The sequence below is a fragment of the Lipotes vexillifer genome, unplaced genomic scaffold (assembly GCF_000442215.2).
Source record: "Lipotes vexillifer unplaced genomic scaffold, Lipotes_vexillifer_v1.1 scaffold1154, whole genome shotgun sequence".
NCBI lineage: Eukaryota > Metazoa > Chordata > Mammalia > Artiodactyla > Lipotidae > Lipotes > Lipotes vexillifer.
The window spans coordinates 1,383,744-1,409,311 of record NW_006770904.1 but is presented as its reverse complement, the minus strand read 5'-3'; the positions used below and the strand labels follow the sequence as shown (position 1 = coordinate 1,409,311).

General features: G+C 42.5%; 1 protein-coding gene across 1 annotated transcript in view; it reads left to right on the top strand.

The window, feature by feature from the left end:
- Positions 1-25,568, top strand: part of HIVEP1 (HIVEP zinc finger 1) — an 87,078-nt gene that overhangs the window by 32,557 nt on the left and 28,953 nt on the right. Inside the window, 4 exon segments of the mRNA XM_007446416.1 lie at positions 16,036-18,014; positions 18,016-18,105; positions 18,108-22,004; positions 25,190-25,323. Of these exon segments, the coding sequence (XP_007446478.1) occupies positions 16,036-18,014; positions 18,016-18,105; positions 18,108-22,004; positions 25,190-25,323 (6,100 nt within the window).

Below are 25,568 nucleotides of genomic sequence, written 5' to 3'. Positions count from 1 at the left end.
TTTATGTGCAGATGATTCAAAGATTTTCAAAACAAGTAGACTGAACATTGCTATGAAATTGATAAAAGGGATTCTACATTAGATTATCTACACATGAGGAAGCTAACACAGATAAAGCCCACTGGAAATACTTTCTTTGAAACAAAAATACAGCTTGCTTTAACCATTTTTTAAAAGACTACAATTTCTCCAAAAGAACATAGAGTTGTTCCAAAGCATTTCCTTAAGTAATGTGTAGCAAGAACGGGATTATTTGGTTCTACACTCCAGAGAAACATATTTGGAACTCTCTCATCTCTTTTCTTTTGAGTAAGATAGAGTTCAGAACATCTTAGCTGCTGAAACTTTTAGCAGAAACATAAACTTGTGACCCAGTTTGGTTACCTTGGGTCTTAAGGATATACTACTGAAGAGATATAATTTCTTAAGGATATACTACTGAAAGAGATATAATTTTGTTTTTCTATGTTGATTTAATATTCTTTATTTTAATGGTGTTCAGTTTATTTCAAATAATAATTCTTATTTTATATTCTAATACATGGAACATATTAGAATAATGTAAGCTCTTTTATAAACTAAGACCTCAAACAAAATATATGGTTATGATTTTTTATTAGAAGAGTATTAAAATTTAGTTTCACTGAAGCTAAAATACAAGTGTTAATCAGTATTATTCAGTATTCAGTTTGGTATTATAGAAAATGAATGCTAAAATACTGGCTTATGTATTTTGTTCTAGTATCACAACTCAACCGATGGTGATGATATTAATAATGGTAATAATAATGTCAACAATAGCAATATTAATGAGTTGAAATTGAAGTTCTGGACACCACGCCATGCTTTCTACATGTATTATCTCAAAAAATCCTCACAACCCTATGAGGTGCCACTACGTGCGTTTTACAAATAATGAAGCACAGTAACAGAGCTTTACCTAAGGTCACGTAGCTAGTAGGTGGTCAAGCCAGGACTTAAAACCAGGCTTTCTTCTGTCCAAAGTCCACCAGGGGACATATTTGCGTAATGATGGTTTGGTGAAAGAACAAGCAGCAGTGATCACTGGGTACAAGAGAAGGATGGATCTAGGATAATTTCTGGCTTTGGAATGGCTGTGCCATGCACTGAGATTGGCCTGTAATGTTAAATCTGTTTGGATGTGTCAGGACTTAATTGATTGTGTTGGGTGGTTTTCCTTATGTTTAATATGAAAGTTTACTGTAAGTTACTTGGAAGTTGAATGTTTGCAAAGGAAGAAGAGCACGTATATGTCTTCAGTAGATGTATTGTTATTTTCTTCCTTAATTAGAGGCTTGTTCAAGCTTGTGCCTTCTTGGGTCGATTGTATTTATAACTTCTTATATTCTATATGTTATACAAGTATCCAAATGTTTTAAGATGGAGTATAACCTTCTCTTTTAATTTTAAATAGGTTTTTTCTGTTGTTATGTCCTACCCTTTTTCATTTCTTTTTTAAAAATGTATTTTATTTATTTTATTATTATTATTTTTTTTATGGCCGCACTGCACGGCATTACGGGATCTTAGTTCCCTGACCAGGGATCAAACCCACACCCCCTGCAGTGGAAGCACAGAGTCTTAACCACTGGACCACCAGGGAAGTCCCCCTTTTTCCTTTCTGAGAACTTTTATTATTGATTAGATTGATTTTTTAAATAAATATATTTATTTTATTTTATTTATTTTTAGCCACGTTGGGTCTTCATTTCTGCACACGGGCTTTCTCTAATTGTGGTGAGCAGGGGCTACTCTTCATTGCGGTGCACAGGCTCCTCATTGCGGTGGCTTCTCTTGTTGCGGAGCACGGGCTCTAGGCGTGCAGGCTTCAGTAGTTGTGGCACGTGGGCTCAGTAGTTGTGGCTCGTGGGCTCTAGAGCGCAGGCTCAGTAGTTGTGGCGCACGGGCTTAGTTGCTCCGCGGCATGTGGGGTCTTCCCGGACCAGGGGTCGAACCCACGTCCCCCTACATTGGCAGGGGATTCTTAACCACTGCACCACCAGGGAAGCCCTGATTTTTTTATTTAATTAAAATTTTCAAACATAGTTGTTACTTATTCTATTTAAAAATTTTTCAATTTGATTTATCTCTGATTTTATTTTTGTTTTTATTCCTACAGTCAAAATTATTTCTCTGAAATTATATTGACTGCTTAAGAAATTTTCTTTTATATATAAAAAAGTTCTGCAGATTTACTTGCCTTTGAATGATTACTGACACAAATATTTGAGTACCTATTTTGTCTCTATCTGCTAGGTTTTGGTCTATATTTTAAATTATTGTTAAATAAGCAGTTATTTGTTGGGTTCTTAATTTGCTGACTACCTGCTTTGGGGTTGAGTATGTCATTACACATTTATTTGTATGTGAATAATACCCGTGCATGATGGATTTAAAAATACAGAACTCCAGGTGACAGGGATGTGCCATCTCTATGCTCCAATCCCATAGTGTTTTAATTTTTTTTGAAACTTAACGAAATTTTTATTTTAACAAAGATTTTGTGATGTATAAAATTTAGTATGTCTTTATTCTACTACATTTTCCTTTTCTGTTAAAACCTATATTCTTTTTCTGTTTCCTGATTTTTTTTTTTTTTGCTACATCATAGCCTGTTAATGGTGAATTCAGATTCCCTCCCCCACCCCATAATTATTTTTCTGTTTCTTATGAACAGTTCTTTAAAATGTATTCTGTTGCCTATTTGTTATGCTATAAAAGTTTAATGTTGTATCTTGCATTGTATAAACCCTTGACTAAATGATTCTTGTTGTTACTTTGGAGGAGTTGATCTCAAATTCCTCTTATATCCCATGCCTGCTTTTCTTTCCAGGGCTGAGGTTCTTGTTCAGCGTTGCTGCGATGTTCTGATTGTTTTGTAGTGTATTTCCCCCATTAGGAATATTGTCAAAGCTTTGAATCTATTTTGGTTAATAAAACTAAACTTATCCTTCACTAAATGCTGCAAGAACACTGACCTTCTTCTCTGTGTGCCTTTAGTGAAGCATATGGTGATGCTCCGAGAGGCTCTGCTGTTGTGTCAGATACTGGCTCCAAGCTTTTGGGGCTCTGCATCCATAGCATTTGTTCCTTCCTCTCTTATGGGTGTGTCCATTTACTCTGCTTTTGGCTTACATGCTATTACTATCATGTATTTGAATTCCACATGTATCTTTTATTACTTTTATGCAGTTGCTATTCATCTTCATTTTTTACACTCATTAATCACTTTGGGACTCATTTCGTCTTACATCTCTAGTTTCCCATGTGGGATGATTTTATTTTATATGAAGAATTGTCTTTAGTTTTCCATTAGTGCAGGTCTGTTGTGACATTTCAGATGACAAATTATTTCAAGTATCATTTATTAGAAAATGTCTGTTTCTTTTTCATTCTTGAAAAATACTTTTTCTGAGTACAGAAGCATAGGATTCTAGCTTGGCAGTTTATTTCCTTGAGTACATTGTTGCTGTTGAGTTGTCACGTGTGAGCCTAATTATTGCTTGTTTGAAAGTAATCTGTCTTTATAATTAAATTCTCTGTTACTGTTAAGACTTTTGGCCTTGTCTCTCTGACTTTTGCAGCTTCATAGTGATGTGCTGCATAGGTGTGATTTCTCTGTTTATCTTGCTTGTGGTTTATAGTACTCTCTAATCTGTAGATTCATGTGTTTCATTAGTTTTTGAAAATCTTTAGACCTTATCTCCTCAAATATTACTTCTGCCCAGTTATTTATCTCCTCACCTTCTGAGCTTCCATTTCCAGCCTTTGCAATTTATCCGCTTTGTTTTAGATCTAGCTCCTGAATTTTGCATTCCTTTGTCTCCTAGCATTGAGTTGGCCGAAAAGTTCGTTTGGGTTTTTCCATAATATGTTATGGAAAAACCCAAACGAACTTTTCGGCCAACCCAATAGTTTATTCTGTGTTGTTTCTTTTGACTTACGTCTGAGTTTCCTATTGTTTTCAGCTGTTATGCTCTGAACTTAAATCCCTCCAGTGAGGTCTAAATTTGATTGTATTTTTTCAGTTCTGTAATTTATATTTGGCTTTTCAAATATGTTGTCTCTCTTTTTATACTTCTCAGTTCTCCTCTGGAATTTTCAGTATGCTTGTCCTTGAACAAAATAAGCATGTCTATTTTTAAGTCTCTATATTAATTCCAATATATTGAACCCCTGTCAATTTGTCTGTAATGTTGGTTGTTTCATGTTGAATTCTCTTCTCAGGTGCCAGGTTATCTTTGAATATGAGTTAGACATTCTATTTGAAAAACTAATGAAATAGTTTGATGCCTAAGTTGATGATATCTTCCTCCAAAGAAGGTTTTAGTTTGCTTCTACCAGGTTCCTAGGAGGACTAGCCAATACAGTATCAACTTAATCAAGTTTGGGGTTTGTGGATTTTCTGGGTCCCTGAAAGTGAGTTACAGTTCATGCAAAGGTTGGTCTACATCAGTTCTCTCGTTCCTAGAATGAAGCCCTTCCAGATCTCGACTGGAAACGTAGGTTTTCATAGGGCCTCCATGCATGGCCTGCCCTGGGTTCTATCATTTATACCCTTCACTTCTTTAGATTGTCCAAAGAGCTGCTCGGCTTTTCATTGCTCCTTCTGGTTAACCAAAACCTCTCTGAGCAAAAGGAGCCCCAGATGCTGATTTCACTTTTTGGACTTTTATCCTCCCCTAGATCTTGGCCGAGTACCTTTTCATTACCTTCTTAATGTTTTGGTGCCTTTAAACTGATAATGTTCATATTTTGTTTAACTATTCTGATGTTCTCAGGGAGGATCATTTGATTTACTTAATTTGTCATTACTAGGAGTCCCTTATAAATGTTCTTATAGTTAGAATATTAACTTGTTGTCAGCCTATATGTTGCAATACTTTTCTCTGGCATTTGCTTTTCTATGTTGAAGTGTTTTTGATATACACTGAGAGAGTTTAACTTTTATATATTAAAGTGGTTTTTCTTTTGCTTGCTTTTTGGGGTTTTGTTTTTTGGTTTTCTTTTGCTTAGTAAATGTGTTTCCACTCTCAAAATTAGCTAAATAGTTATCCATATTTTTCCAGTTCTTTCTGTGGTTTTATTTCTTACACTGAATTCATTTAACTTATTTTGGAACGTGATGTCTGCTTAACATCTACTTTACTTTTTTGTCTCGTGAAACCTGCATTGTGTATTTTAGAACTACATTATCCTTTTACCAAGATTTTGAAATATGCCACTTTTTCATATACTAAACTCATATATAGTCTTTCTATGGATTTTCAGTTTAACCATTAATTTTTTTTTTTTTTTTTTTTTGGCGGTATGCGGGCCTCTCACTGTTGTGGCCTCTCCCGTTGCGGAGCACAGGCTCCGGACGCGCAGGCCCAGCGGCCATGGCTCATGGGCCCAGCCGCTCTGCGGCATGTGGGATCTTCCCGGACAGGGGCACGAACCCGTGTCCCCTGCATCGGCAGGCGGGCTCTCAACCACTGTGCCACAGGTGAAGCCCTTAACCATTAATTTTGAGAAAATACTTTACTATTTAATCTCTTTCTTTATATAATTCTTTTACAGAATTTTATTGTCTAATTTAGAATATCTCTTCTCCCAGGTGAAGATTAGAGTCATGTCATATTTTTTAAAGAGCAAATTTTAAAAATTGTTTGAAATTGTATAAAATTTAGACATTTGGAAAGAATTGATATCCTCAAAATATTGATTCTCTCCAGGAGCATGATGTGTTTCTTCATTTTGTAAGTACCTTTTGAAATCATATCAGAAGACTTTTAAATTTTCTGTATGTTTTGAATATTTTGTGCTAAATTTATTTCTAGTCATTTTTCTATTTTATTGCTGTTATAAATAGAATATTTTTTCATTGTATTTTCTAACTGTTTTTGGTATAAGCAAATGTTTTGGGTGGGCAGCTGTATGCTGTATGTTTTGGGTAGGCAGCTGACTTACTGAACTCTTGTTAGATGTAGTAGAGTTTCAGTTACTTCTCCTAGGTTCTCCAGGAGACCATTATGTTATCAGCAAATAATGCTGTTTTCTTCCTTACCATCATTTGTATCTTATTTCTTTTTATTCTGTTATTGTATTAGCTAGATACTTTGGAGACATGATTAAAAATCATAGAGATTATTGCAAGAATCTTTTAGCTGTCCCAGACTTTAGGGATTTCTCTTGTGTTTGCTTTTGAGTATTGCCTATCATTGGTGTGGTAAATATTCTTTATCATGTTTTCCTGGTGCTCGGAAGGTTTGTTTTGATTTTTCTAATTCCCCTATGACTTCCTCTTTAACCCCTAGGCTATTTGGAAATATGTTGCTCAATTTCCAAGTATTTGGGGATTTTCCTGATGTCTTTCGGCTGTTTATTTCTCATTTAATTTTGTTGTGGTCAGAGAACATAGAAAGTTCTTTTTTTGAGCAATAGACTTTGTTTTTAAGTTTAAATAGTCATATGTGGCCAGTGGCCCCCTATGATAGTTTTCTATTGCTGCCTAACTAATTACCATAAGCTTAGCAGTTCAAGAAACACTTCTTATCTTATAGTTCTGTAGGTCAGAAGCCTGACGTGGTCTCACTGGGCTGCAGTCGAGGTGTCAGCAGGGCCATGTTTCCTTCTGGAGGCTCTAGGGGAGAATCTGTTTCCTTGCTCATTAGGCAGAATTAAATCCTTGTGTGCGCCTGAGTTCCTCCTCTCAGTTCAAAGCCATTCCCAGCCTCTTGAGTTCGCCTGTGTTCCTTGAAGCCTGGTTCCCCTCCTCCATCTTCAAAGCTACAGATGGCAGGTCAAGTCTCTCAGACTTCAGATCTCTTTCCTGCCCCTTCTGTCAATTGACTAAGTTTGAAGGGGTCCTATGATAATCCAGGATTGTCTCCCCACTTTAGTACCTTAACCTTATCACACCTGCAGAGTCCCCTTTGCCACGTAAAGGGGCTTATTCTCAGGTCCCTTGGATTAGGGTGGACTTTTACAGAGCCATTATTTCACCTACCAAGCTACTGTATTGTGCACTACAACTTTACGTGGTATTATATTTTAAAGCGCTGACATTTAAAAAATTCTTTTTAAAATTTCCTTTCATTTTTATCATTGTCAGAGCTCTTTATTTCTTTATTTATATGTATAGCTCCACATTAAAGTTTTAACCTTTCAGTACAGGTCTGCTGGCAGTGAATGCTCTCAGCTTTTCTTTTCCCCAAAAAAGTGTCTGCTTTGGGCTTCCCTGGTGGTGCAATAGTTGAGAGTCTGCCTGCCGATGCAGGGGACACGGGTTCGTGCCCTGGTCCGGGAAGATCCCACATGCCGCGGAGCGGCTGGGCCCGTGAGCCATGCCTGCTGAGCCTGCGCGTCCGGAGCCTGTGCTCCGTAACGGGAGAGGCCACAACAGTGAGAGGCCCGCGTACCGCAAAAAAAAAAAAAAAAAAAGTGTCTGCTTTGCCGTCATTTTTTGAAAGCTATTATTTTTTGATGTAGAATTCTGCGTTGGCAGTTTATTTTTTCTTTCAGTAGTGTTAAAATGTCACTCCATAGTTTCTGTTGAGAATTTGGCTTTAATTTTTATCTTTGATTCTCTGTATAATTTTTCTACCCTCTGGGTGCCTTTACCCAGCTTTTCTCTTTACCTTTAGTTTTCAGCAGTTCGAATATGATTTGTCTAGGTGGTTTTTCTCCTTTTCTTTTTTTTTTTTTTTTAACTTTTATTGCTTTTTTGTTTTGGTTCCACCTTCTTTCCTCATTCTTCATCTTTCTTATTCTTATTCATTCCGTGGGGGTTCTCTAAGCTCTTTGGATCTATGGTTGGTTGTTTATTTTTGGGAAATTCTTGGCCATTATTTCTCACATATTTCTGCCTCCCTGTTTGTTCTTTCTTCTCCTCCTGTGATTCCAATTATACATGAGACCATTTGATATTGTCCTGTGACTCTTAGATGTATTGTTCTTGTTTCCCGCCCCCCCCCCCATGTTACTTTTCTTCTTTGTGTTCTGTTCGGTTTATTTTTATTGGCCTATCTGTAAGTTTACTTATTCCTTAGTTTTGTTGAGTCTGTTAATGAGCCAATCAAAGGCTTTCTTTATCTCTATTACTTTGTCTTATTTCTAGCGTTTTTGTTTGACCCTCCCACTCTGTTTAAATTCCCATTTGTGAATGTATGTTGTCAACGTTTTCCGTGGATATTTTAACATATTAATTATAGTTATTTAAACTTCCCCGTCTGAGAGTTCTGACATCTGGATCATCTCTGAGTCTGGTTCTTTTGGTTGCTCTGTCTCTTGACAGTGGGTTGCTAGTGCACGTATCTTAACTTTTTATTGAATTTTGGAAAGTGCGTGCCTCACAGTAGATACCGAGTTCAGTAGTTTTTAACAGCTGCAAATGGGCACTGCTCTTCTGTCAGGTCATCAGGTGGGGAGTTGAGGCAACCTGCTCAGGAGTGGGGCTGCATTAGGATTTTGGTCCACTGTGTTTATCTTCAGTGCACTGTGCTGGCCTCCAGTTCTTCTATCAGTGGCATGCCCTTTCCCTGTGCTTACAGCAATGCTGGGATATGGAGTCTCCCCCTCCTTGCCCCTCTGCTCGTAGTAGAGCGCTGTGCAAGGCTGTGGTCGGGCAGGTGAGGACTGCTCTTTATCCTGGTGCAGCCTCCGTCAGAGGCAGTTCTGTGTTCCCTGCTGCTCTCCCAGGGTAGCAGACCTCTCATTGTACTGGAGTGGGATTTTGGCCCCAGGACAGTTTCCTGCCTCCCCTGGGAGAGAGGTTTCCTCGTCTGCTCTCCCCCAAGTCACAGTGGGTTTTACCCAAGGCTGCTGGTCTTTTCCCAGCAGCTCAAGCCTTCAGGCTTTTGCTCCACATCAGAGAAGCGTTCAGGCAGGGCCTGGGGCTTGGCGCCTTTTCTGCAGTGGCAGCTGAGCCCCTCCCGCGTGCCCGCCGTGAGCACCTGGGGGAGGCCTACAAAACAGAGCCTGGGTGTGCGTGTGAAGCCCCGTGTGTCCAAGGCCAGGCCTATCCACCCCACGCTCAGCCTCCAGCAGTCTGTTGCAATTTGGGGTGATGCTTTCTCACTCGTACGCGAGGCTGGCATGTCTTCCTCCACATTCTCCTGCCTGCTTGCCCCAGCGGAGCTGGTCCACACATCCCTCTGTGGAGTTCAGGCTCTTTGGTTGCCTTGTGATTCTGCTTTATGGTGAACTCAAGAGAAGTTCTGATTTTTGTGATATTTCTGGCTTTTTCTTACTGTTTGGGTCAGGGCAATGCTTTTCGAGTTTCTGTATCCTCAGGCAAGAGTGGATGTTGAATTTTATTAAATATCATTCACCCTTTTTCAGAATGGTCATGTGAGTTTCTCATTTATTCTTCCTGATGTGGTGAAGTACATCAATAGGCTGCCTGATATTAAATTCATTCCTTATTTTCTCTTACTCAGAGAATTCTTTCATTAGCAAATATTTTTTAACACCTATTAAGGGCTGGATGTATAGGGATGAATAGTAAACATAAGATCTTATAAATCTTATATTCTAATCAGAAGGTAGACAAAACATATAAGTAGATAAATAGGGCATTTCAGATTGTGATCATAATTATGAAAAATAAACAGGGTTTGGGCAATACGGGGCAACTAATGTAGGCAGGTAGACAGGAGGTAACACTGACGTTAGGATTTAAAGGTTGAAAGTGATCCCGGCATTTAGAGTTGAGAGTAGGGAAGGCTTTTCAAGAGATGGCGAGTCCAGGTTCCCAGGGGCAGGAAGGAGACAGGCCTGTTGAGGCATCAGAGTTCACCCACCATGGCTGAAGCATAGTGAGGAGAGGGAAACAGTGTGGAGGGGGCTTGGGAAGCTGGGTAGAGGACCATGCTGTCTTTTGGTGTCTTAGGTGTTTGAATTCCATTCCATGAGGAATGGGAAGAACTTGGAGATGGATGTGGCTTTTTGTCGCTTGCTGAATGAAATTAGTTGTTCCCATATCTTACGTGGTCGGTCCCTGGCTGCTATACTTCTAGTGTGGTTCTTCATTGCACATTAATCTATTTGTTATCCATCTTGCATTTTCAGTCTCTTTCTCTCTGCTGACTTTTACTTCCTGTTTATAAGCCCACTCAACACCCCTTATCCTACAGAAACCTTGCTATGACCTCCTCTCCTCTAGTACTGGCATCCTGCCTTTCTCTCTCCCTTCACAGCCAGATTCCCAGCACGTGGTCTGTATTTGCTGTCCCTGCTCTTCCCCAGGCCCTCCCTCACTCCTTGCTCTTTTGTGATATGGTTTTTACCCCCTGGACCCAAGTGACGACTGCTCTGAGATAACAGCCCCCCAAGCCCAGCAGCCTCGTGTCTCATCCTGTTTATCTGAATGTGATACTTAACACTGTTGCCCACATCTTCCTCCTTGTAAGTCTCTAAACCCTGGCTTCCTGAGCACTTCACTGTCACATATTTTGTCTTATGTTTCTTACTACTCCCTGTTTCTTGTCGTTTCTAGCTCACCCTTAAATATAGGGATTACCCAAGCTTCTGATGCCAGACTTCTCTCTACTGTATATTCTCTGCGGCTTATCATTTCTGTACTTTTATAAAAACAGCACTCACTACGTACTCCCAGATCTATGCCTCTAGCCCAGACTTCTCTCTAGGTAAAGAAAAGAATATGCATATATACTTAATATATCATAATTTTCATATTGCTGTGTAATCTTTGTAATTATTTTAAATGGATGTATAATGTTATGTTAAGTGGCTGTGCCATAATTAGCCTAACCATTTCCTGTTGAGAATTTCTAATCCAGGGTCTGCAGCTACAATTTATAATTTTACACATGGATATTGAGTTTGAGATTTGGTGGAATGGAAAGTGAGTTGATTTTTTCCCCCTCCCAAACTAGCTCAGTCCTCCCAGAGAACAGGAAACCTCAGCAGAATCTTTGGCAAACCTTTCTCAGGCTTTCTTGCTTTGAATCAGCTAAGAGACCCATTGTCACAACATGAGTTCAAGGTAGCACTTTAACTCTTGCATGAACGACTGAAAGGCCTTCTAAATGGTCCCCCTACCTCTGATCTCTTGATTCTCTGACACAGTATGCCATCAATTGTTAGAAAACAGGTGGTCCTTGTGTCCCCAAGACCTAAGAGAGATCTGAAGTTTTTCACACTGATGTGTCTTGGAGTCAATTGGAAAAAGATATTCACCTTCAGTCAAGGCAGGGTTTTAAACACACTGTTAGATTGTAGTTCACCATACTTGAGACTATCCAAATGTGAGAATATCCTTTGTCATACTTTAGCTCCTGTTTCCCTAACCATTCACCTTTTTCCAGTCAAGTGGCCTCTGCAATCTCTCCAAGCTGTTCTCGACCTCCTACTTGATGGAGAGCTGGCTTGTTTATAAAGCCCAGCAAGTCAGGGATTCTGACAGAGGCTATGCTGCCAATTTTGGTCCTTCTTCTAAGTGCGATTTGTGTCTTTTTAAATGAATTCCTATTTGGATTTCTGACCTGTTGATGCCTCAGAATTTCTGCCTGATTGTCAGCCATTTCCAGTAGCATGCTGACCAGAATATAATTTTCAGCAGTTGGTCGACCTTGATTTTGAGCCTTTCCCACCCACTTCCTGATCTGAGTGTGCATTCTCAGTGTGTAAGGAAAGAGGGTTGTGCTTCATCATTCACACAAAGAGGGTTATGTGCCCCCAAGGATGTCCAGCCCTAGTGTTGGTAAAAAGCAGCAGCTCTGGAATCATATGGTGATAACTATAAAGCAGCGTTTGTACCATGAGGCAGAGGGAAGGCCTGTGCACTGGGAGGTGGGAGAGTGAGCATATTAAAAAGGCATCATCCTTGTACACCTTCCACCACTGTCTCACGGTCTTCCTTTCTGCTTCCTCTAATTTATTTTCATGTTAGTCTACCAAAATAACAAATTGCCCTTAAAAGTAATGAAAAGCCTAAGCATTGATGGTAAAGAGCTGCTCCCCTCCCATCTTCCACCCCAAGCTGTATTTCTGCTTTGAGGCATTCTGGTCTATACCCTCTCTCCATGGCCTAAGGTAACTGTATACCGTATGTTGTCGACGTAGCCACAATGTTTGATTATTACATTCTTTCCTGTACATGAGGGGGCGGGAGAAAATAACTCAAGTCACGCTTTGATAGGTTTGAAATTAATCAAGATTAAGTTGGGTTGAAAAAACCATCCTGAGTGTATGATTCTCCAAGACCCGAGGGTCTGCTACCTCACACTTCAGGGCATTGGTTCCCAAGAGGAGGCTTGTATCTCTGATTGCTAGCCAGAGGGCTTAGCCATTCACTCTGTGCACTCCATCCAAGGGATGGAGAGTAACGATCACATGCAACTTGCCTTAATTCCACCTCTAGAATGATAACGTGGGATTCACCTCAGATGTGCCTGGTACCTTCCCTCTTTACATCTGTCTCATCTGCTCCACCACCCTCTCCCCTCCTGATAGCAGCAACAGCAACAACAAGCTCCTTGCCTGTAGAGACTAATCCAGCATCGAAGGTCATCCCCTTCCAACCACCCATGATGGAATGGACGTTATCCCTTGAATGAGGGGAGTGAACCCTGGTAAAGGAGATCCAACAAATCTTAGAAGAGTGAACACAACTCAGAAAAACACTGTTGGGAACATATTCTCCATTTAATGCCACTCCCTGTGATTCCCCATGATCTCAGGCAATAGAAAAGCAGAGAGAATGTGAAAAGACAGACCAAAAACTCAGCCTTAAAGGAAATATTACCTCAGACACAGAAGCTTTTTTTTAAGCATTGAACTTAATAAGAACATAAATTTATTAAAGCAACAGTTCAAATATAATATGAGACAGTAAAAGGAGATGATATGGGCAATGCGGAACTTAAGGAACAAAATGAGAACAAAGCAACGTCAGTCCAAAACTAATAAACGAATTTGAAACAGCAAGGGATTTAGTGGCCTGAAAATCAAATTACTGATGTAAGGGAAGAAGCTTTAGATAATTCTAGAAAGAGTGAAGGAGAAAAACAAAAAAATTGAAGAGATTTAGATCATCATAAGGGTGGTCCTGCACAAAGGTCATTTTTTTTTTTGGCTACGTTGGGTCTCCGTTGCTGCACGCGGTCTTTCTCTAGTTTCGGCGAGTGGGAGCTACTGGGCTCTAGGTGTGCGGGCTTAACTGCTCCGCGGCATGTGGCATCTTCCCAGACCAGAGCTCGAACCCATGTCCCCTGCATTGGCAGGTGGATTCTTAACCACTGTGCCACCAGGGAAACCCCATAAAGACAATTGATGTCAGTAAAGTAAAAGAGCCAACCCCAAAGAAAACAATTGGCCAGAAAATGTATTTGAAGAAATAATAAAAGAAAAATTTTCTGAAATAAACTAAATGAATTTCCTTCTAGAGGTCATTGTGTTCCAGGAAAAACATGAAACGTTGTACAGTGGTTAACTCTGAGCTGACTACCAGTTATGTTATTAGACTTTGAAAATAAAGGTTTTTGCAGACATGCTGGCAGAAAAAAGGCAAGTCACCTCAAGGAGGAGAAACTACCAGTCAGGCTGGCAGCAGGCTTCTCTCTACAAGCTTCATTGCCAGAAAGCAAAGGCGTGTGCAAAGTTTTGAAGGAAAGAAATGGTATATTAGCACCAGGTCTTAAAATTCAAACAGAGAACGAAGAGTAAACAACTATGCAAATAGAATGTAAATGTTATAAACATTCATCAAAGAGAGATGAGTCCGTCTTCATCTAAAATTGAAACGTGGTTCGTAAAATCTGTTTAAAATGTGTTTTTTCAAATTCTTAACTTTAGAGGAATTATGTCTGTAAAGAAATAGGGATCTTAAGTCATTCCTTTCTTTTCACTTCAGCTTCATTTTCTTTAAGTACAAAGTTGAATTGTACTTCTTAAAACAAAAAAAATACATAGAATGTTCCCTTTAAAACTTAATGTGGTATTTCTGGTTTTAGCCGTGGGTTGAATTTTTGCATTTTTTTCTTTGGAGTGTAAGCCGTTGTTTAATTTTTTTTTTTTTTTTACACATAACTTTACCTAAAAATAAAATCTTATTACAGAAAGTATGTAAAACATAACAAAATAAACCTATCTACCCCACCCAAGGCTCTGGTTGCATAGGGTTGTGGTTGGGCTTGGCATGGGCAGATTTTTTAAAAATCTCCTGTGTTTCTGCTCTGACAGTTGCCTGAGTTGGGAACTGCCGTTCCTCCAGGTGGCTGCTGGGCTCTGCTTTTGTTATTTATTTTAACAGCCTAGTGGCTCTCACTTTTGTTTCAACCCACCTCCAAGCTCCCGGGAAGTGAGTAGGGAAACCACGCACCCGAGATGCTGATCATCATTTTTCGTTTCGCCTGCTTTCTTGTATAGTTAACGAGAGGCATAAAGTACATCACTGACTTTATTGCATTCATCCTGAAGAGGGAAAACCACTGGGGAAATATCATTTTATAAATGAGTGGGTTGAAGAATAAAAAAGGTTTGCTCAGCATCATTTTGTAGAGGTATCAACAATATGATACTTTTTTTTCTGTTTTTCTTTAGCTCAGATAGTTTCATCATGAGACACCCCCCCCCACACACACACTTTTATTTGCCTTTCTGATTATGGTGGGTAAATGTATCTTTAGTGAATTAGGATGCAATTTTTTTCATTAAATTAATACATGAAAGCACGTAAACTGATGTCACAGGATGACCGGAATATTTTATTTTATGTAAATTCTTCTGTTAATGCAAAGTGGTTATTTTGGTATAGACATTTTGGTCTGATATGAATTTTTAATAGGTACATTGTAACAGCTATTTGAAAATAATGAGGAATTAGAGTGTTTGGCTTTTCTACAAGTAAGTAATATAAGCTTGAATAATTTTTGTTTACGTGCCCGAGGATCCAACAAATCGAAACAGACGAAATTATGGCAAGCAGTTATTGCTCAAAAATACAATACTTGACAGAGATTGTGGTGGTTGCTGCCATTTAAATGGTGATTTATTTCAACACAGTAAGAAATGGAGGTGGTTTCATCTCTTCTCTCCTGTTATAAGTTCTGTCTACCTACTCACCTATCATTAGTGGCAAAGAAACATAGCCATTGAATATTTTGTTCAATTAAAATGGTGATTTTTATTTTAAAGCTAAGGGCCATTACAACATTATGACTTTACAATTTTGTTGGTGAAGAACCACAAGTAAGTGTATTATTTTACTTTCATATTTTTCTGTTTATTGATATAACTTCTATATTAGCAATTCTTCATGGTTCTATCAGTGAATATCGCATGATCATCTGAGGTATCTGTGTCTAAAAATTATTGTATAGTAACCTTTGTTCTCGTAAGAAAAGATCAGTATTGCCTATTTTGGAGCAATACTGTTATGTAGAAACTTGCTGAGAAGTTTGCTTTAAAAGATATTAGGGCTTCCCTGGTGGCGCAGTGGTTGAGAGTCCGCCTGCCGATGCAGGGGACACGGGTTCGTGTCCCGGTCCGGGAGGATCCCACGTGCCGCGGAGCGGCTGGGCCCGTGAGCCAAGGCCGCTGAGCCTGCGCGTCCGGAGCCTGTGCTCCGCACCAGGAGAGGCCAAAAAAAAAAAAAAAAAAAAAAAGATACTAAATGTGATAAGACAAATACCCAGCATTAAAGGTTGAATTTTCTTCTTTGTGGGCCAGCTCTCCTAAGACTATTGTGTAGGGTCCTCAGCTGCAAGGGTGAAGGGGGAGGATAATTTAGTTTTGAAACATCAGGTTCCAGGACTGTGGTGAGATAGGGGGTCAAGAAAGGAACACAGCGTTCTAGAAATGTGCACTAAGGTCTTCTCATGATTGTTTCAACAGATGTTGATGGCCAGCATTCTTAATATTGCCAGAATGTAGGAATGCAGTTTTATCCTTTAAACTGCCTTCTTCAGTTGTCATAACACCCTTGTGGCTGTAATGTTAATCTAAAAACATCATAGTTGGTGTACATACCATTTTACCAACTGGTTTTCTTTTTTCTTCTTTGAACAGAAATCTTAGAGGCTGGTATTAAAGGAACTTCAGAATCACTTAAAGGTGTGAAACGAAAAAAGATTGTAGCGGAGAATCACCTGAAAAAAATACCAAAATCCCCACTGAGAAATCCTCTTCAGGCAAAACACAAACAAAATACAGAAGAGTCGTCTTTTGCCATTCTTCAGGGTGTGGCGGAGTCCCACAAGAAGCAGAATCACAGTCCTGTAAAAAATGGGAAGCAGTTTACCAAACACAATGGAGAAACCCCTGGGATAATTGCCGAGGCCTCTAAATTGCAAGAGTCTGTCTCCCCGAAGAAGCCCTCGTTTCTGCAGCACCCATCCGAGCCGCGCCGGTGGAGGTCGGAAGGCTCTGACCCCACCAAGCCCGGTGTCCCCGAGGGAAAATGTGACTCCAGTTCTCTGTCCAGTAAAAGCAGGACTGACCACCGTGAATGTATCTCCTCTCACTGCAGCCCCCCGCCCTCCTCGTATGCAAACACCGCGTTCGATGTCTTACTGAAGGCCATGGAGCCAGAACTGAGCACCTTGTCGCAAAAGGGCTCCTCTTGTGCGGTTAAGAGCGGAAAACTGAGACCAAATAAAACTGTACGACCCCCTTCTCACCTGAACAACAGCCCGATGGATGCCCCCAATCCAACCCCGCAAGAACCGGCTGCCCAATCACAGCCGCCTCCTCGGACCTCATACGCCGGACACGTGTCTGCCGCTCAGAAGAACGACCAAGCGGCACTTCAGGCCGTTTCTCCTTCGTATAATCCACGCGAACACTCTGTTTCTAAACCTGGCCAACAAAATCAGCAGCTTCCAGCGTGTTCGGGTTTCGCCAGATCCCTCACGAGTCTGCAGAACCAGGAGAATGCCCAGCTTGAACACGTCTGTAACGCAGCCGCGATGTCATCCGGAGGTGTGACTTCACCCTCCAGTAGAACTCAGGTTTCTCCTCCAAACCAGCAAGTGGATGCTGCCTCGCCGCTGTCAGTGAGCCCCGCCCTTTCCACGCGGTCACCCCCCACGCCAATTTACAACTCAACTCCTGTCGCCTCTGTCGTTAATCACAGCGTGGAACAAATGTGCAATCTTCTTCTGAAAGACCAGAAGCCGAAAAAACAAGGAAAATACATCTGTGAGTATTGCCATCGAGCCTGTGCAAAGCCCAGTGTGCTTTTAAAGCACATCCGCTCCCACACTGGAGAGCGACCCTATCCCTGCGTGACCTGCGGGTTTTCATTTAAGACTAAAAGTAACCTCTACAAGCACAAAAAATCCCATGCACATACTATCAAACTGGGTCTCGTCTTGCAGCCAGATGCTGGTGGCTTGTTCATGTCTCACGAGTCCCCCAAAGCACTTAGTATCCACTCGGATGTGGAAGATAGTGGGGAGAGCGAAGAGGAGGGCGCTGCTGACGACAGGCAGAACGACCCAGGCTCCATGGACCTGCAGCCCGTGCAGATAATGAAAATGGTATCCAGCTCGGAAGCTTTACCTAAATTGGGTTCCATTCCAAGCAATCCAGATCCTGTGGTAGGTGACTTTTCACTACAGGACAGATCTTCAGAACCACAGGCTGTGACAGAGTTACCAAAGGTTGTGGTCCACCCCATCAGTGTGTCCCCTTTAAGAGCTGACAGCCCGAAGGTTACGGATTCCAAGCCTGAACCTCCTAGTGCACAGAAACAGAAAGACCTTCAGGTAACCGGTATACTGTCCCACTCAGCCTGGGCGTGCTCCCTGGAGATGGATGACAAGTCCCATCAGAAGGGCGATGTGAGTCAGCCAGAGGGAAAACAGGAATGTCACGTGGGAACGGTACATGCCCAGCTACAGAGGCAGCAGGCCACCGATTACTCCCGAGAGCAGCAAGGAAAACTTCTCCTGAGTCCTCGCAGTTTAGGAAGTACGGATTCGGGTTACTTTTCACGTTCTGAAAGTGCCGACCAAACAGTGAGTCCACCCACCCCCTTTGCCAGAACGTTACCCGCCCCAGAGCAGGACTCTAACAAGAATAATGGGTCCTCTGCACCTCGTGTCAACACACCAGCAGCTTCGGCTCTTCCAGCAGGTGAAAAAGCGTCACTCCTCCCCGGTCAGATGCGCCCACCTTTGGCGACAAAAACGCTTGAGGAACGAATATCAAAGCTTATCTCAGACAACGAAGCCTTGGTAGATGACAAGCAACTGGATAGTGTAAAGCCACGGAGAACCTCTCTCTCACGGCGGGGAAGCATCGATTCCCCCAAATCGTACATATTTAAGGATTCTTTCCAGTTTGATTTAAAACCAGTGGGACGGAGAGCAAGTTCAAGCTCTGACATACCCAAGTCCCCTTTCACTCCCACAGAGAAATCCAAGCAAGTGTTTCTTCTGTCTGTACCTTCCCTCGACTGTCTGCCCATCACCAGAAGTAATTCTATGCCTACCACAGGGTACTCAGCAGTACCTGCGAGCATCCTCCCTCCCCCACACCCACTGAGAGGAAGTCAGTCCTTTGACGACAAAATTGGTGCTTTCTACGACGATGTCTTTGTACCAGGGCCCAACACCTCTGTGCCCCCAAATGGACATCCCCGCACTCTTGTCAGACAAGCAGCAGTAGAAGACTCTTCAGCAAATGAAAATCATGTTCTCGGTGCCGGGCAGTCCTTGGACGAGAGCCATCAGGGAGGCAGCCCCGCTGGTGAGACCGCAGCAGCAAGAAGCAAGCCCCCGGCCCCGGGTTCACACTTGGAAAAGAAGAAGTCTCATCAGGGGCGAGGGACCATGTTCGAGTGCGAGACCTGTAGAAACAGGTATAGGAAACTGGAAAATTTCGAAAACCATAAGAAATTTTACTGTTCAGAGTTGCACGGACCAAAAACCAAGGTAGCTCTGAGGGACCCTGAGCACAGCCTGGTGCCCGGCGGTGCACAGCCTCCCATTCTGCACTACAGGGTCGCCGGTGCCACCGGGGTCTGGGAGCAGACACCCCAGATACGAAAAAGGAGGAAAATGAAAAGCGTCGGAGATGACGACGAACTTCAGCAAAACGAAAGTGGAGCTTCTCCCCAGAGCTCCGAGGGCCTCCGGTTTCAGAGCGCGATGGGCTCCGTTCCCAGTTTGTCTCAGCAGAACGCTGCCATAACTGGTGACCAGCCGCCTGGAAATATCCAGCTCCAAACCTCCCCGATTCAGCTCGTGGCCAGAGGCCCCGAACAGCCGCCGGACCTGAAGGCGTCCTCCGTCGTGGAAGCGCAGGTGAGCTCGGCTGCCCAGGACAGGACAGAGCCCAAGAGACATGGGGCCGGCATCTCCGTCATCCAGCACACGAACTCGCTGGGCAGACCCGGTGCGCTTGACAAGCTGGAGTCTTGTGAAGGCGCTTCCCCCATTTCTTTCCAGGAGCTGAGGACAGGGAAGCCTGGGTCTCTGCACATAAGAGGGATTTCCCAAGAGGAAGGCCGCCTGCCCCGGAACACGTCTCAGCCCGCCGAGCCTGCACTGTCCGATGCTCTGAGAGGGGAACTTCAGGAAGGTTCCAGAAAGAGCTCAGGTGAGCGACACGTGTTAGGACAGCCCTCAAGACTCGTTCGGCAGCACAACATCCAAGTCCCAGAGATCCTGGTCACAGAAGAGCCAGATCGGGACCTGGAAGGCCAAGGCCACGATCAGGAGAAGTCTGAGAAGTTCAGTTGGCCTCAGCGGAGCGAAACCTTGTCCAAACTGCCAACAGAGAAACTGCCGCCCAAAAAGAAGAGGCTCCGTCTTGCCGAGATCGAGCACTCCTCAACCGAGTCAAGCTTGGACTCCACTCTCTCCAGGAGTCTAAGCAGGGAGAGTAGTTTATCTCACACTTCGAGTTTCTCTGCTTCCTTAGACGTAGAGGACGTTTGTAAGACTGAGGCCTCCCCCAAAATCGATTTTCCGAATAAAGCGGAGTTTCTCATGATTCCACCTGGCTCTAATACCCTGAACGTTCCTGGGAGTCACCGGGAAATGAGGCGCGCTGCATCGGAACAGATTCACTGCCTGCAAATGTCGATGGAGGTCTCTGATTTCAGAAGTAAATCATTCGACTGTGGAAGCATTACTCCACCTCAGCCAGCACCGCTTGCTGAATTGCCGCCTCCGACATCCCCTTCTGGCATGGGGGTCACGGGGCACGTGCCTCTCTTGGAAAGACGGAGAGGCCCACTGATACGGCAGATCTCTTTAAACATCACTCCGGAGGGTCATCTATCTCCTGGGAACCCATCCTCTTTCCAAACTATCGCTCGCCCTGGTGTGAACACAGTGCCATTTCAGGGGCCTCAGCTCACTCATGCACCTTCACCTGAGTTTCCTGCAAATACTTTGGACTCCCAGACTCAGATTAAGGATCTGCGGGCAGAAACTTCAAGTTCCAACTCTCCAAACATCTTTCCTGTTCAACAGCTTCTTGGTATCCATTTGTTAAATCAAATCCACACGCCCCTTAGCCTCCCAGACACACAGACGTCTCTGCAGGTGTCTACACAGAGTGTCAAAGCAGATGCAAGCCCCGGTGGACATGTATCTTCTAAAAGTGAGGATCGCTTTGCTCCCAAGTACCAACTTCAGTGTCAGGTGGTCCCTTCGACCCAGCCTTGCGCTTCTAACGCTGTGCATCCTCTGCCAAAGCAAGTTCTTTCAGACCCAGCTGGGGCCAACCATCGTGCGACCTCGTTGACATTACCAGCCAAGTTAGTGGAAGCCACGTCTAATTCGTGTCCTCTGCCACCACTGAAGGTCGGGCCTCTCGGCAGTCAGGTGCCGAAGGTGCCAGCGTCCTTTGCGCTGCCCTTGCATCTGCAGAGTCGGGTCCCAGCGTACTGTTTCACCACAGCCACAGCTCTGCCGCAGATCCTAGTGACCCAAGATCTATCCAGTCAGCCGATTTGCCAGGCTAATCGTAGTATGGTGCCAATCAGCGAAGAACAAAATTCCGTGCCAAAGTCGCAATACGATCACCGGAATGCTTTGCCAAACCCAGAGGGAGAACTTGTCTGTGAGAATATTATTTCAGAGATGGGCCAAAATTCGTCTCCATCAGAATCCTTGCCTGTAACCCAGAAAATGTCTGTTGGTAGACTTTCCCCCCAGCAAGAATCTTCAGCTTCAAGTAAAAGGATGCTGTCCCCAGCAAATAGTTTAGACATTGCCATGGAAAAGCACCAGAAGCGAGCCAAGGATGAAAATGGAGCTGTTTGTGCAACAGATACTAGACAGTTGGAAGCATTGAGTTCAAGAGCTCATGAAGTTAGTAAACAGAAGAAGCCTGTTCTGGTGAGGCAGGTCTGTACTACGGAGCCCCTTGAAGCTGTGATATTGGAACAGGACATTTTTTCTCGCCCTGAAGTTAGTGGTGAGGCTCTGCATTTGACTGATGTTTCACCAGCTGATAATTTGTCGTCAGGACACTCCAAGCCTGTGGTTATAGAACCTGTAAAAGAATTGCAGGAATTTGAAAGCATCCCGTCGGCCACATCGCTGACTCCGACAGTTAGACATTTAGCTGTCCCTGCAGAGGAAACTCACATTTCTCCTTTGGGACATGTAGACAGTAACCAAGAAAGGAAGTCACCAGGGGTTAAAGATCCAGGCGACAAAGCGAACATCGAAGAACAGAGTCAGTCCGCAGCCACCACTCCTTCCGCGTGTAAGGCCGGTGACAGACAGCAGCCATCCTTCCCCAGCCTGAAGACTGCAACCAGCTTCACGTGGTGTTACCTGTTGAGGCAGAAGGCCCTGCACCTGCCCCAGAACGACCAAAAAACTTCGGCCTACACCGATTGGACCGTGAACGCCAGTGATCCAAATCCACTCAGCTTGCCTACCAAAGTGGCTCTTTCTCTCCTGAACTCAAAACAGAAGACCGGAAAATCTCTATATTGTCAAGCAGTAACGACCCATTTCAAGTCAGATTTATTGGTCTATTCAAGCAAATGGAAAAGCAGCTTAAGCAAGGTACTTGAAATATCATTTATCTTGAAAAATAGGCTGTGCAAGTTAGTTCCAGCATGTCTGGATGCCTTTAAAGATTTCGATTGGAGGTTGTATTTTAACTTTGAGTGACGAATTGTGCTTTCGAAGTGTACAGTTATTTGAAAGAAAGAATGATAAGTTTACCCAGGGAGTTATACTGATAAAGATGACCCAGAGTCCTCTAAGGTTTGATTTTCTTGTTAGGTGAGAGAAGATTATGTTTATGCTGTATCCCTGCTGATGAAGGGGAACAGAGGTGTGAATATTAGAGATTGTTCTATTTCATTTTAAAATATAAGCCGAGACCCATTCATCCTTGTTTTATGCAAATCTGACCACTCTCCCCTCACCATGCTGATCCCAACTCTCTTCCTGTGTAGCTCTGAGAATCATCTTAGTACTAGAGAGAAGATTCACAAAATGACTGTACACTTGATAATTAAGTTGATTTGGTCAGGATTTGTGCAGTAAGGTCGTAAAACGATAATTTGGGGTTATTTGTGGAATAAAACTATAATTAGAGTTGTTGGCTTTATAAAATGGGGAAGATCATTTAAATGATTAAGAATAAATAGATGAGGGTATTAGGTTGGACTCTGGACATTCAGAATTATAGATTAAGTTCTTGATCTCTACAGGCTCACGAGCACATGATACAGGTTCATAAATATTTATTTATCAACAAGAAAATATCACAGTATCAGTATTATAACAGGAGTGCCTACAACTTTAGTAAAAGAAGGAAGTCTAACTGCCAGCAGCTTGAGCAGGAGGTGTGGCCACAGGGAAGATATTCCCAAGTGGCAATACTTCAGCTGAGTCTATAACAAAGAGGAAAAAAAAGTAGGGATATTGTTTTTCAGGCAAACAAGAGTGAGAAATTTTAATAGTCCGCCAAGTGATATGGAAGTGAGAATGAACTTCGTTCATTTAAAGAGCCCCGAGGAGTCCGGCACGGCTAGAAGGTGTTGGAAGTTTGAAACACTGACGTAATTTGAAGTTGGGAATGAGGATAAAGACCAAGGAATATGCGTGGTGGCAGAGAGCCTTTGATGCTTTCTCGGTGGAGGAGGGTGCATCCAAACCATTCAGAATTTAATTTTTAAATGCTCAGACTCTACGTCTACTAAGTCAGATGGAAAATGAGACCTGAGTGTGAGGATTTAAAGAGCGCTTCATGTATGTATGTCCCTGAAGTGCCTATGAAAAGTGGCTCTCCTTCAGTACCAAGTGCCTTGGTAGAAATGCCTTGGGGAATGCACATCTGGATTTGGAGCTGGGAGAGAGCTCCGGGTGGAAGGTGTAGAGATCGTTCAGTGCATAGGTGCAGTTAATGAGGTCTTTAGAGAGAAGGGCCTGGAATGGATCCCGAGATCCCTACTACTCAAAGGCTTGAGTGGGTGAAGAAAGTCCACATAGGAGATGAGAGAGATTGTTCATAAAGGAAGGAGGGCGAGTGCGAGAAAGTGGTATCACACAGATCAGGGAAGAAGATATTTTAAAGAGAGTTGTTCAAGCCAGGAGGTCAAACAAAGATGAAGACTAACGTGGTTTCTGGACTGAAGGGTTCTAGTGTCCCAGAGACCTGAGTTATATGGGCAAGTGGCCGTGGAGGACTCGGTACTGGGTTGACTGCTAACTCACAACCCAAATGTGCATGTATTTATAATTCAAAATGGAAGAGAACAGGTCGATGCTAAAGTGAAAGCATCTCTAAGAGAAGCGAGCTGTCAACAACATACAGTGTACAGAGCGGCCAAACATATAATAGCTTGTTGGTGAGGAGAAGTCAGATTTGATCGCAAGAAAGTGAGCAAAAGATAAGTGGGAATTTGGTACTGAGAAGGTAAGAAATAGGATTACTGTTAGAGGTATAATGTCAAGGAAAGGTGTGTGTGTATTCCAAACCTGATGTGTTTGCCAGAAAAAGAGGAGACCGTTGCACTTGTACGTGTCAGGGTCAGTGTCATTACCTCTTCACGCCACCTTTTTGAGACACTCAGGCCAGCAGCTTTTCTTTACGCCTGGCTTTGTAAGGACAGGGCCTTCCCAGGGGATTCTTCCCGAGGCCACATAGGCCCCTGGGTCCATGATGCACATACTCTCTTGTCACTTACTGTTGTTTTGTCATCGCAGTATGATAGCTTTCTACTTGGTGGTGTAATTTTTAAAGGAAGTTTGTAACAAAGAGGACCTTGATCAGAAAAGCTGTGCCTCGCGTTGGGCTTGGCCAGAGGACTGGAGTTTGAGCTCTTGCTGTTAACACTTGACCTTGGACAAGTGACTTAACCCTACGCCTGTCCTTCCTCACTGGGATGTGATCCACCAGCGCTGGCTGCCTCACAAGGATATGTGAGAGCAGAGTAGGCTGGGGAGTGAGAAAAGAGGTCGTAAATAGTGCGGTTGTATAAAATCACAAGGTCGCGTCACTACAGAGTTTCCGTAGGAAAAGCACACACTGTTTATTACTCTGATGTTCACTACTTTTTTCTAGAGATTTTAGTAGTATCAGGCCAAGACCTAACTTTTGACCTGACCTGTAATTCACAGTTATCAGTATTCAGGAACTTTTGATAACTTTTGATATACTCAGGATATAGAGAGGAAACGTAATTATGGTTTAAAATGCTGGGAGACAGGGGAGAATAAAATATTGGGAAATGGAGCTTCGGCTCTAACTTTACACTGCGTTGATGTTGAAGGGAAGTTAGTCATGTTTTTCAGGAGTATGAGACATCGTACCATAAGGGGGTAACTAGCTCTTTTCCATCTTTAAATAATAAACTCTTTAACAAGTATACTTAAACCGTAGTCTGAGTGGCTGGTTAGCTGTGAGAAAGAATATTTAGTTTATTAAAAGAAGTTCCTAAAATTAAACTCATGGAATACCAGGGTGGAGGGTTGCAGAGTCTTTATTTGGGGGGGTCAGTGGAATGTGGTGGGATTTTAAAGTAGCGTAAGATGTGTCAGTTTGCTGTGATTCACACAGATAAAGGAGGAGATAAAGCAATGACCTTTAAAGCTGTTACGTCCTTGGAATGCCTTCCATTAAGCTAACCGTATGCACTGTACTCTGCCATGTTTTAATTTCCAAGTGAAACGCTAGCATGTTTGTTTTCAGTTTTATTAAATTAGTGTCTCTCTCTCTTTTTTTTTTTCCCTTTCAGAGAGCATTAGGTAATCAAAAGTCCACAGTAGTTGAATTCAGCAATAAAGATGCCTCTGAAATTAACAGTGAGCAAGATAAAGAAAATTCCTTAATCAAAAGTGAACCAAGAAGAATCAAAATATTTGATGGAGGGCAAGTACAACTTTTCCTTCTTAAATGGACATTTAAACTTACTTTTTAAATGTACATTTGCTTTCATGTGAATGAAGACTTACCAGTGCCGATTTTATATAAACGTTGCAAGGTTTCGCAGCTTATTAACAGAATCTTCATGGCAAAATACATGTTAGGTATTATGTTAAATAATGCCATTTTGATCAAGAAAATGACAACTATTTAGAAAACACTGTAGGTCCTAGGAGGCAGCTGAGCACTAA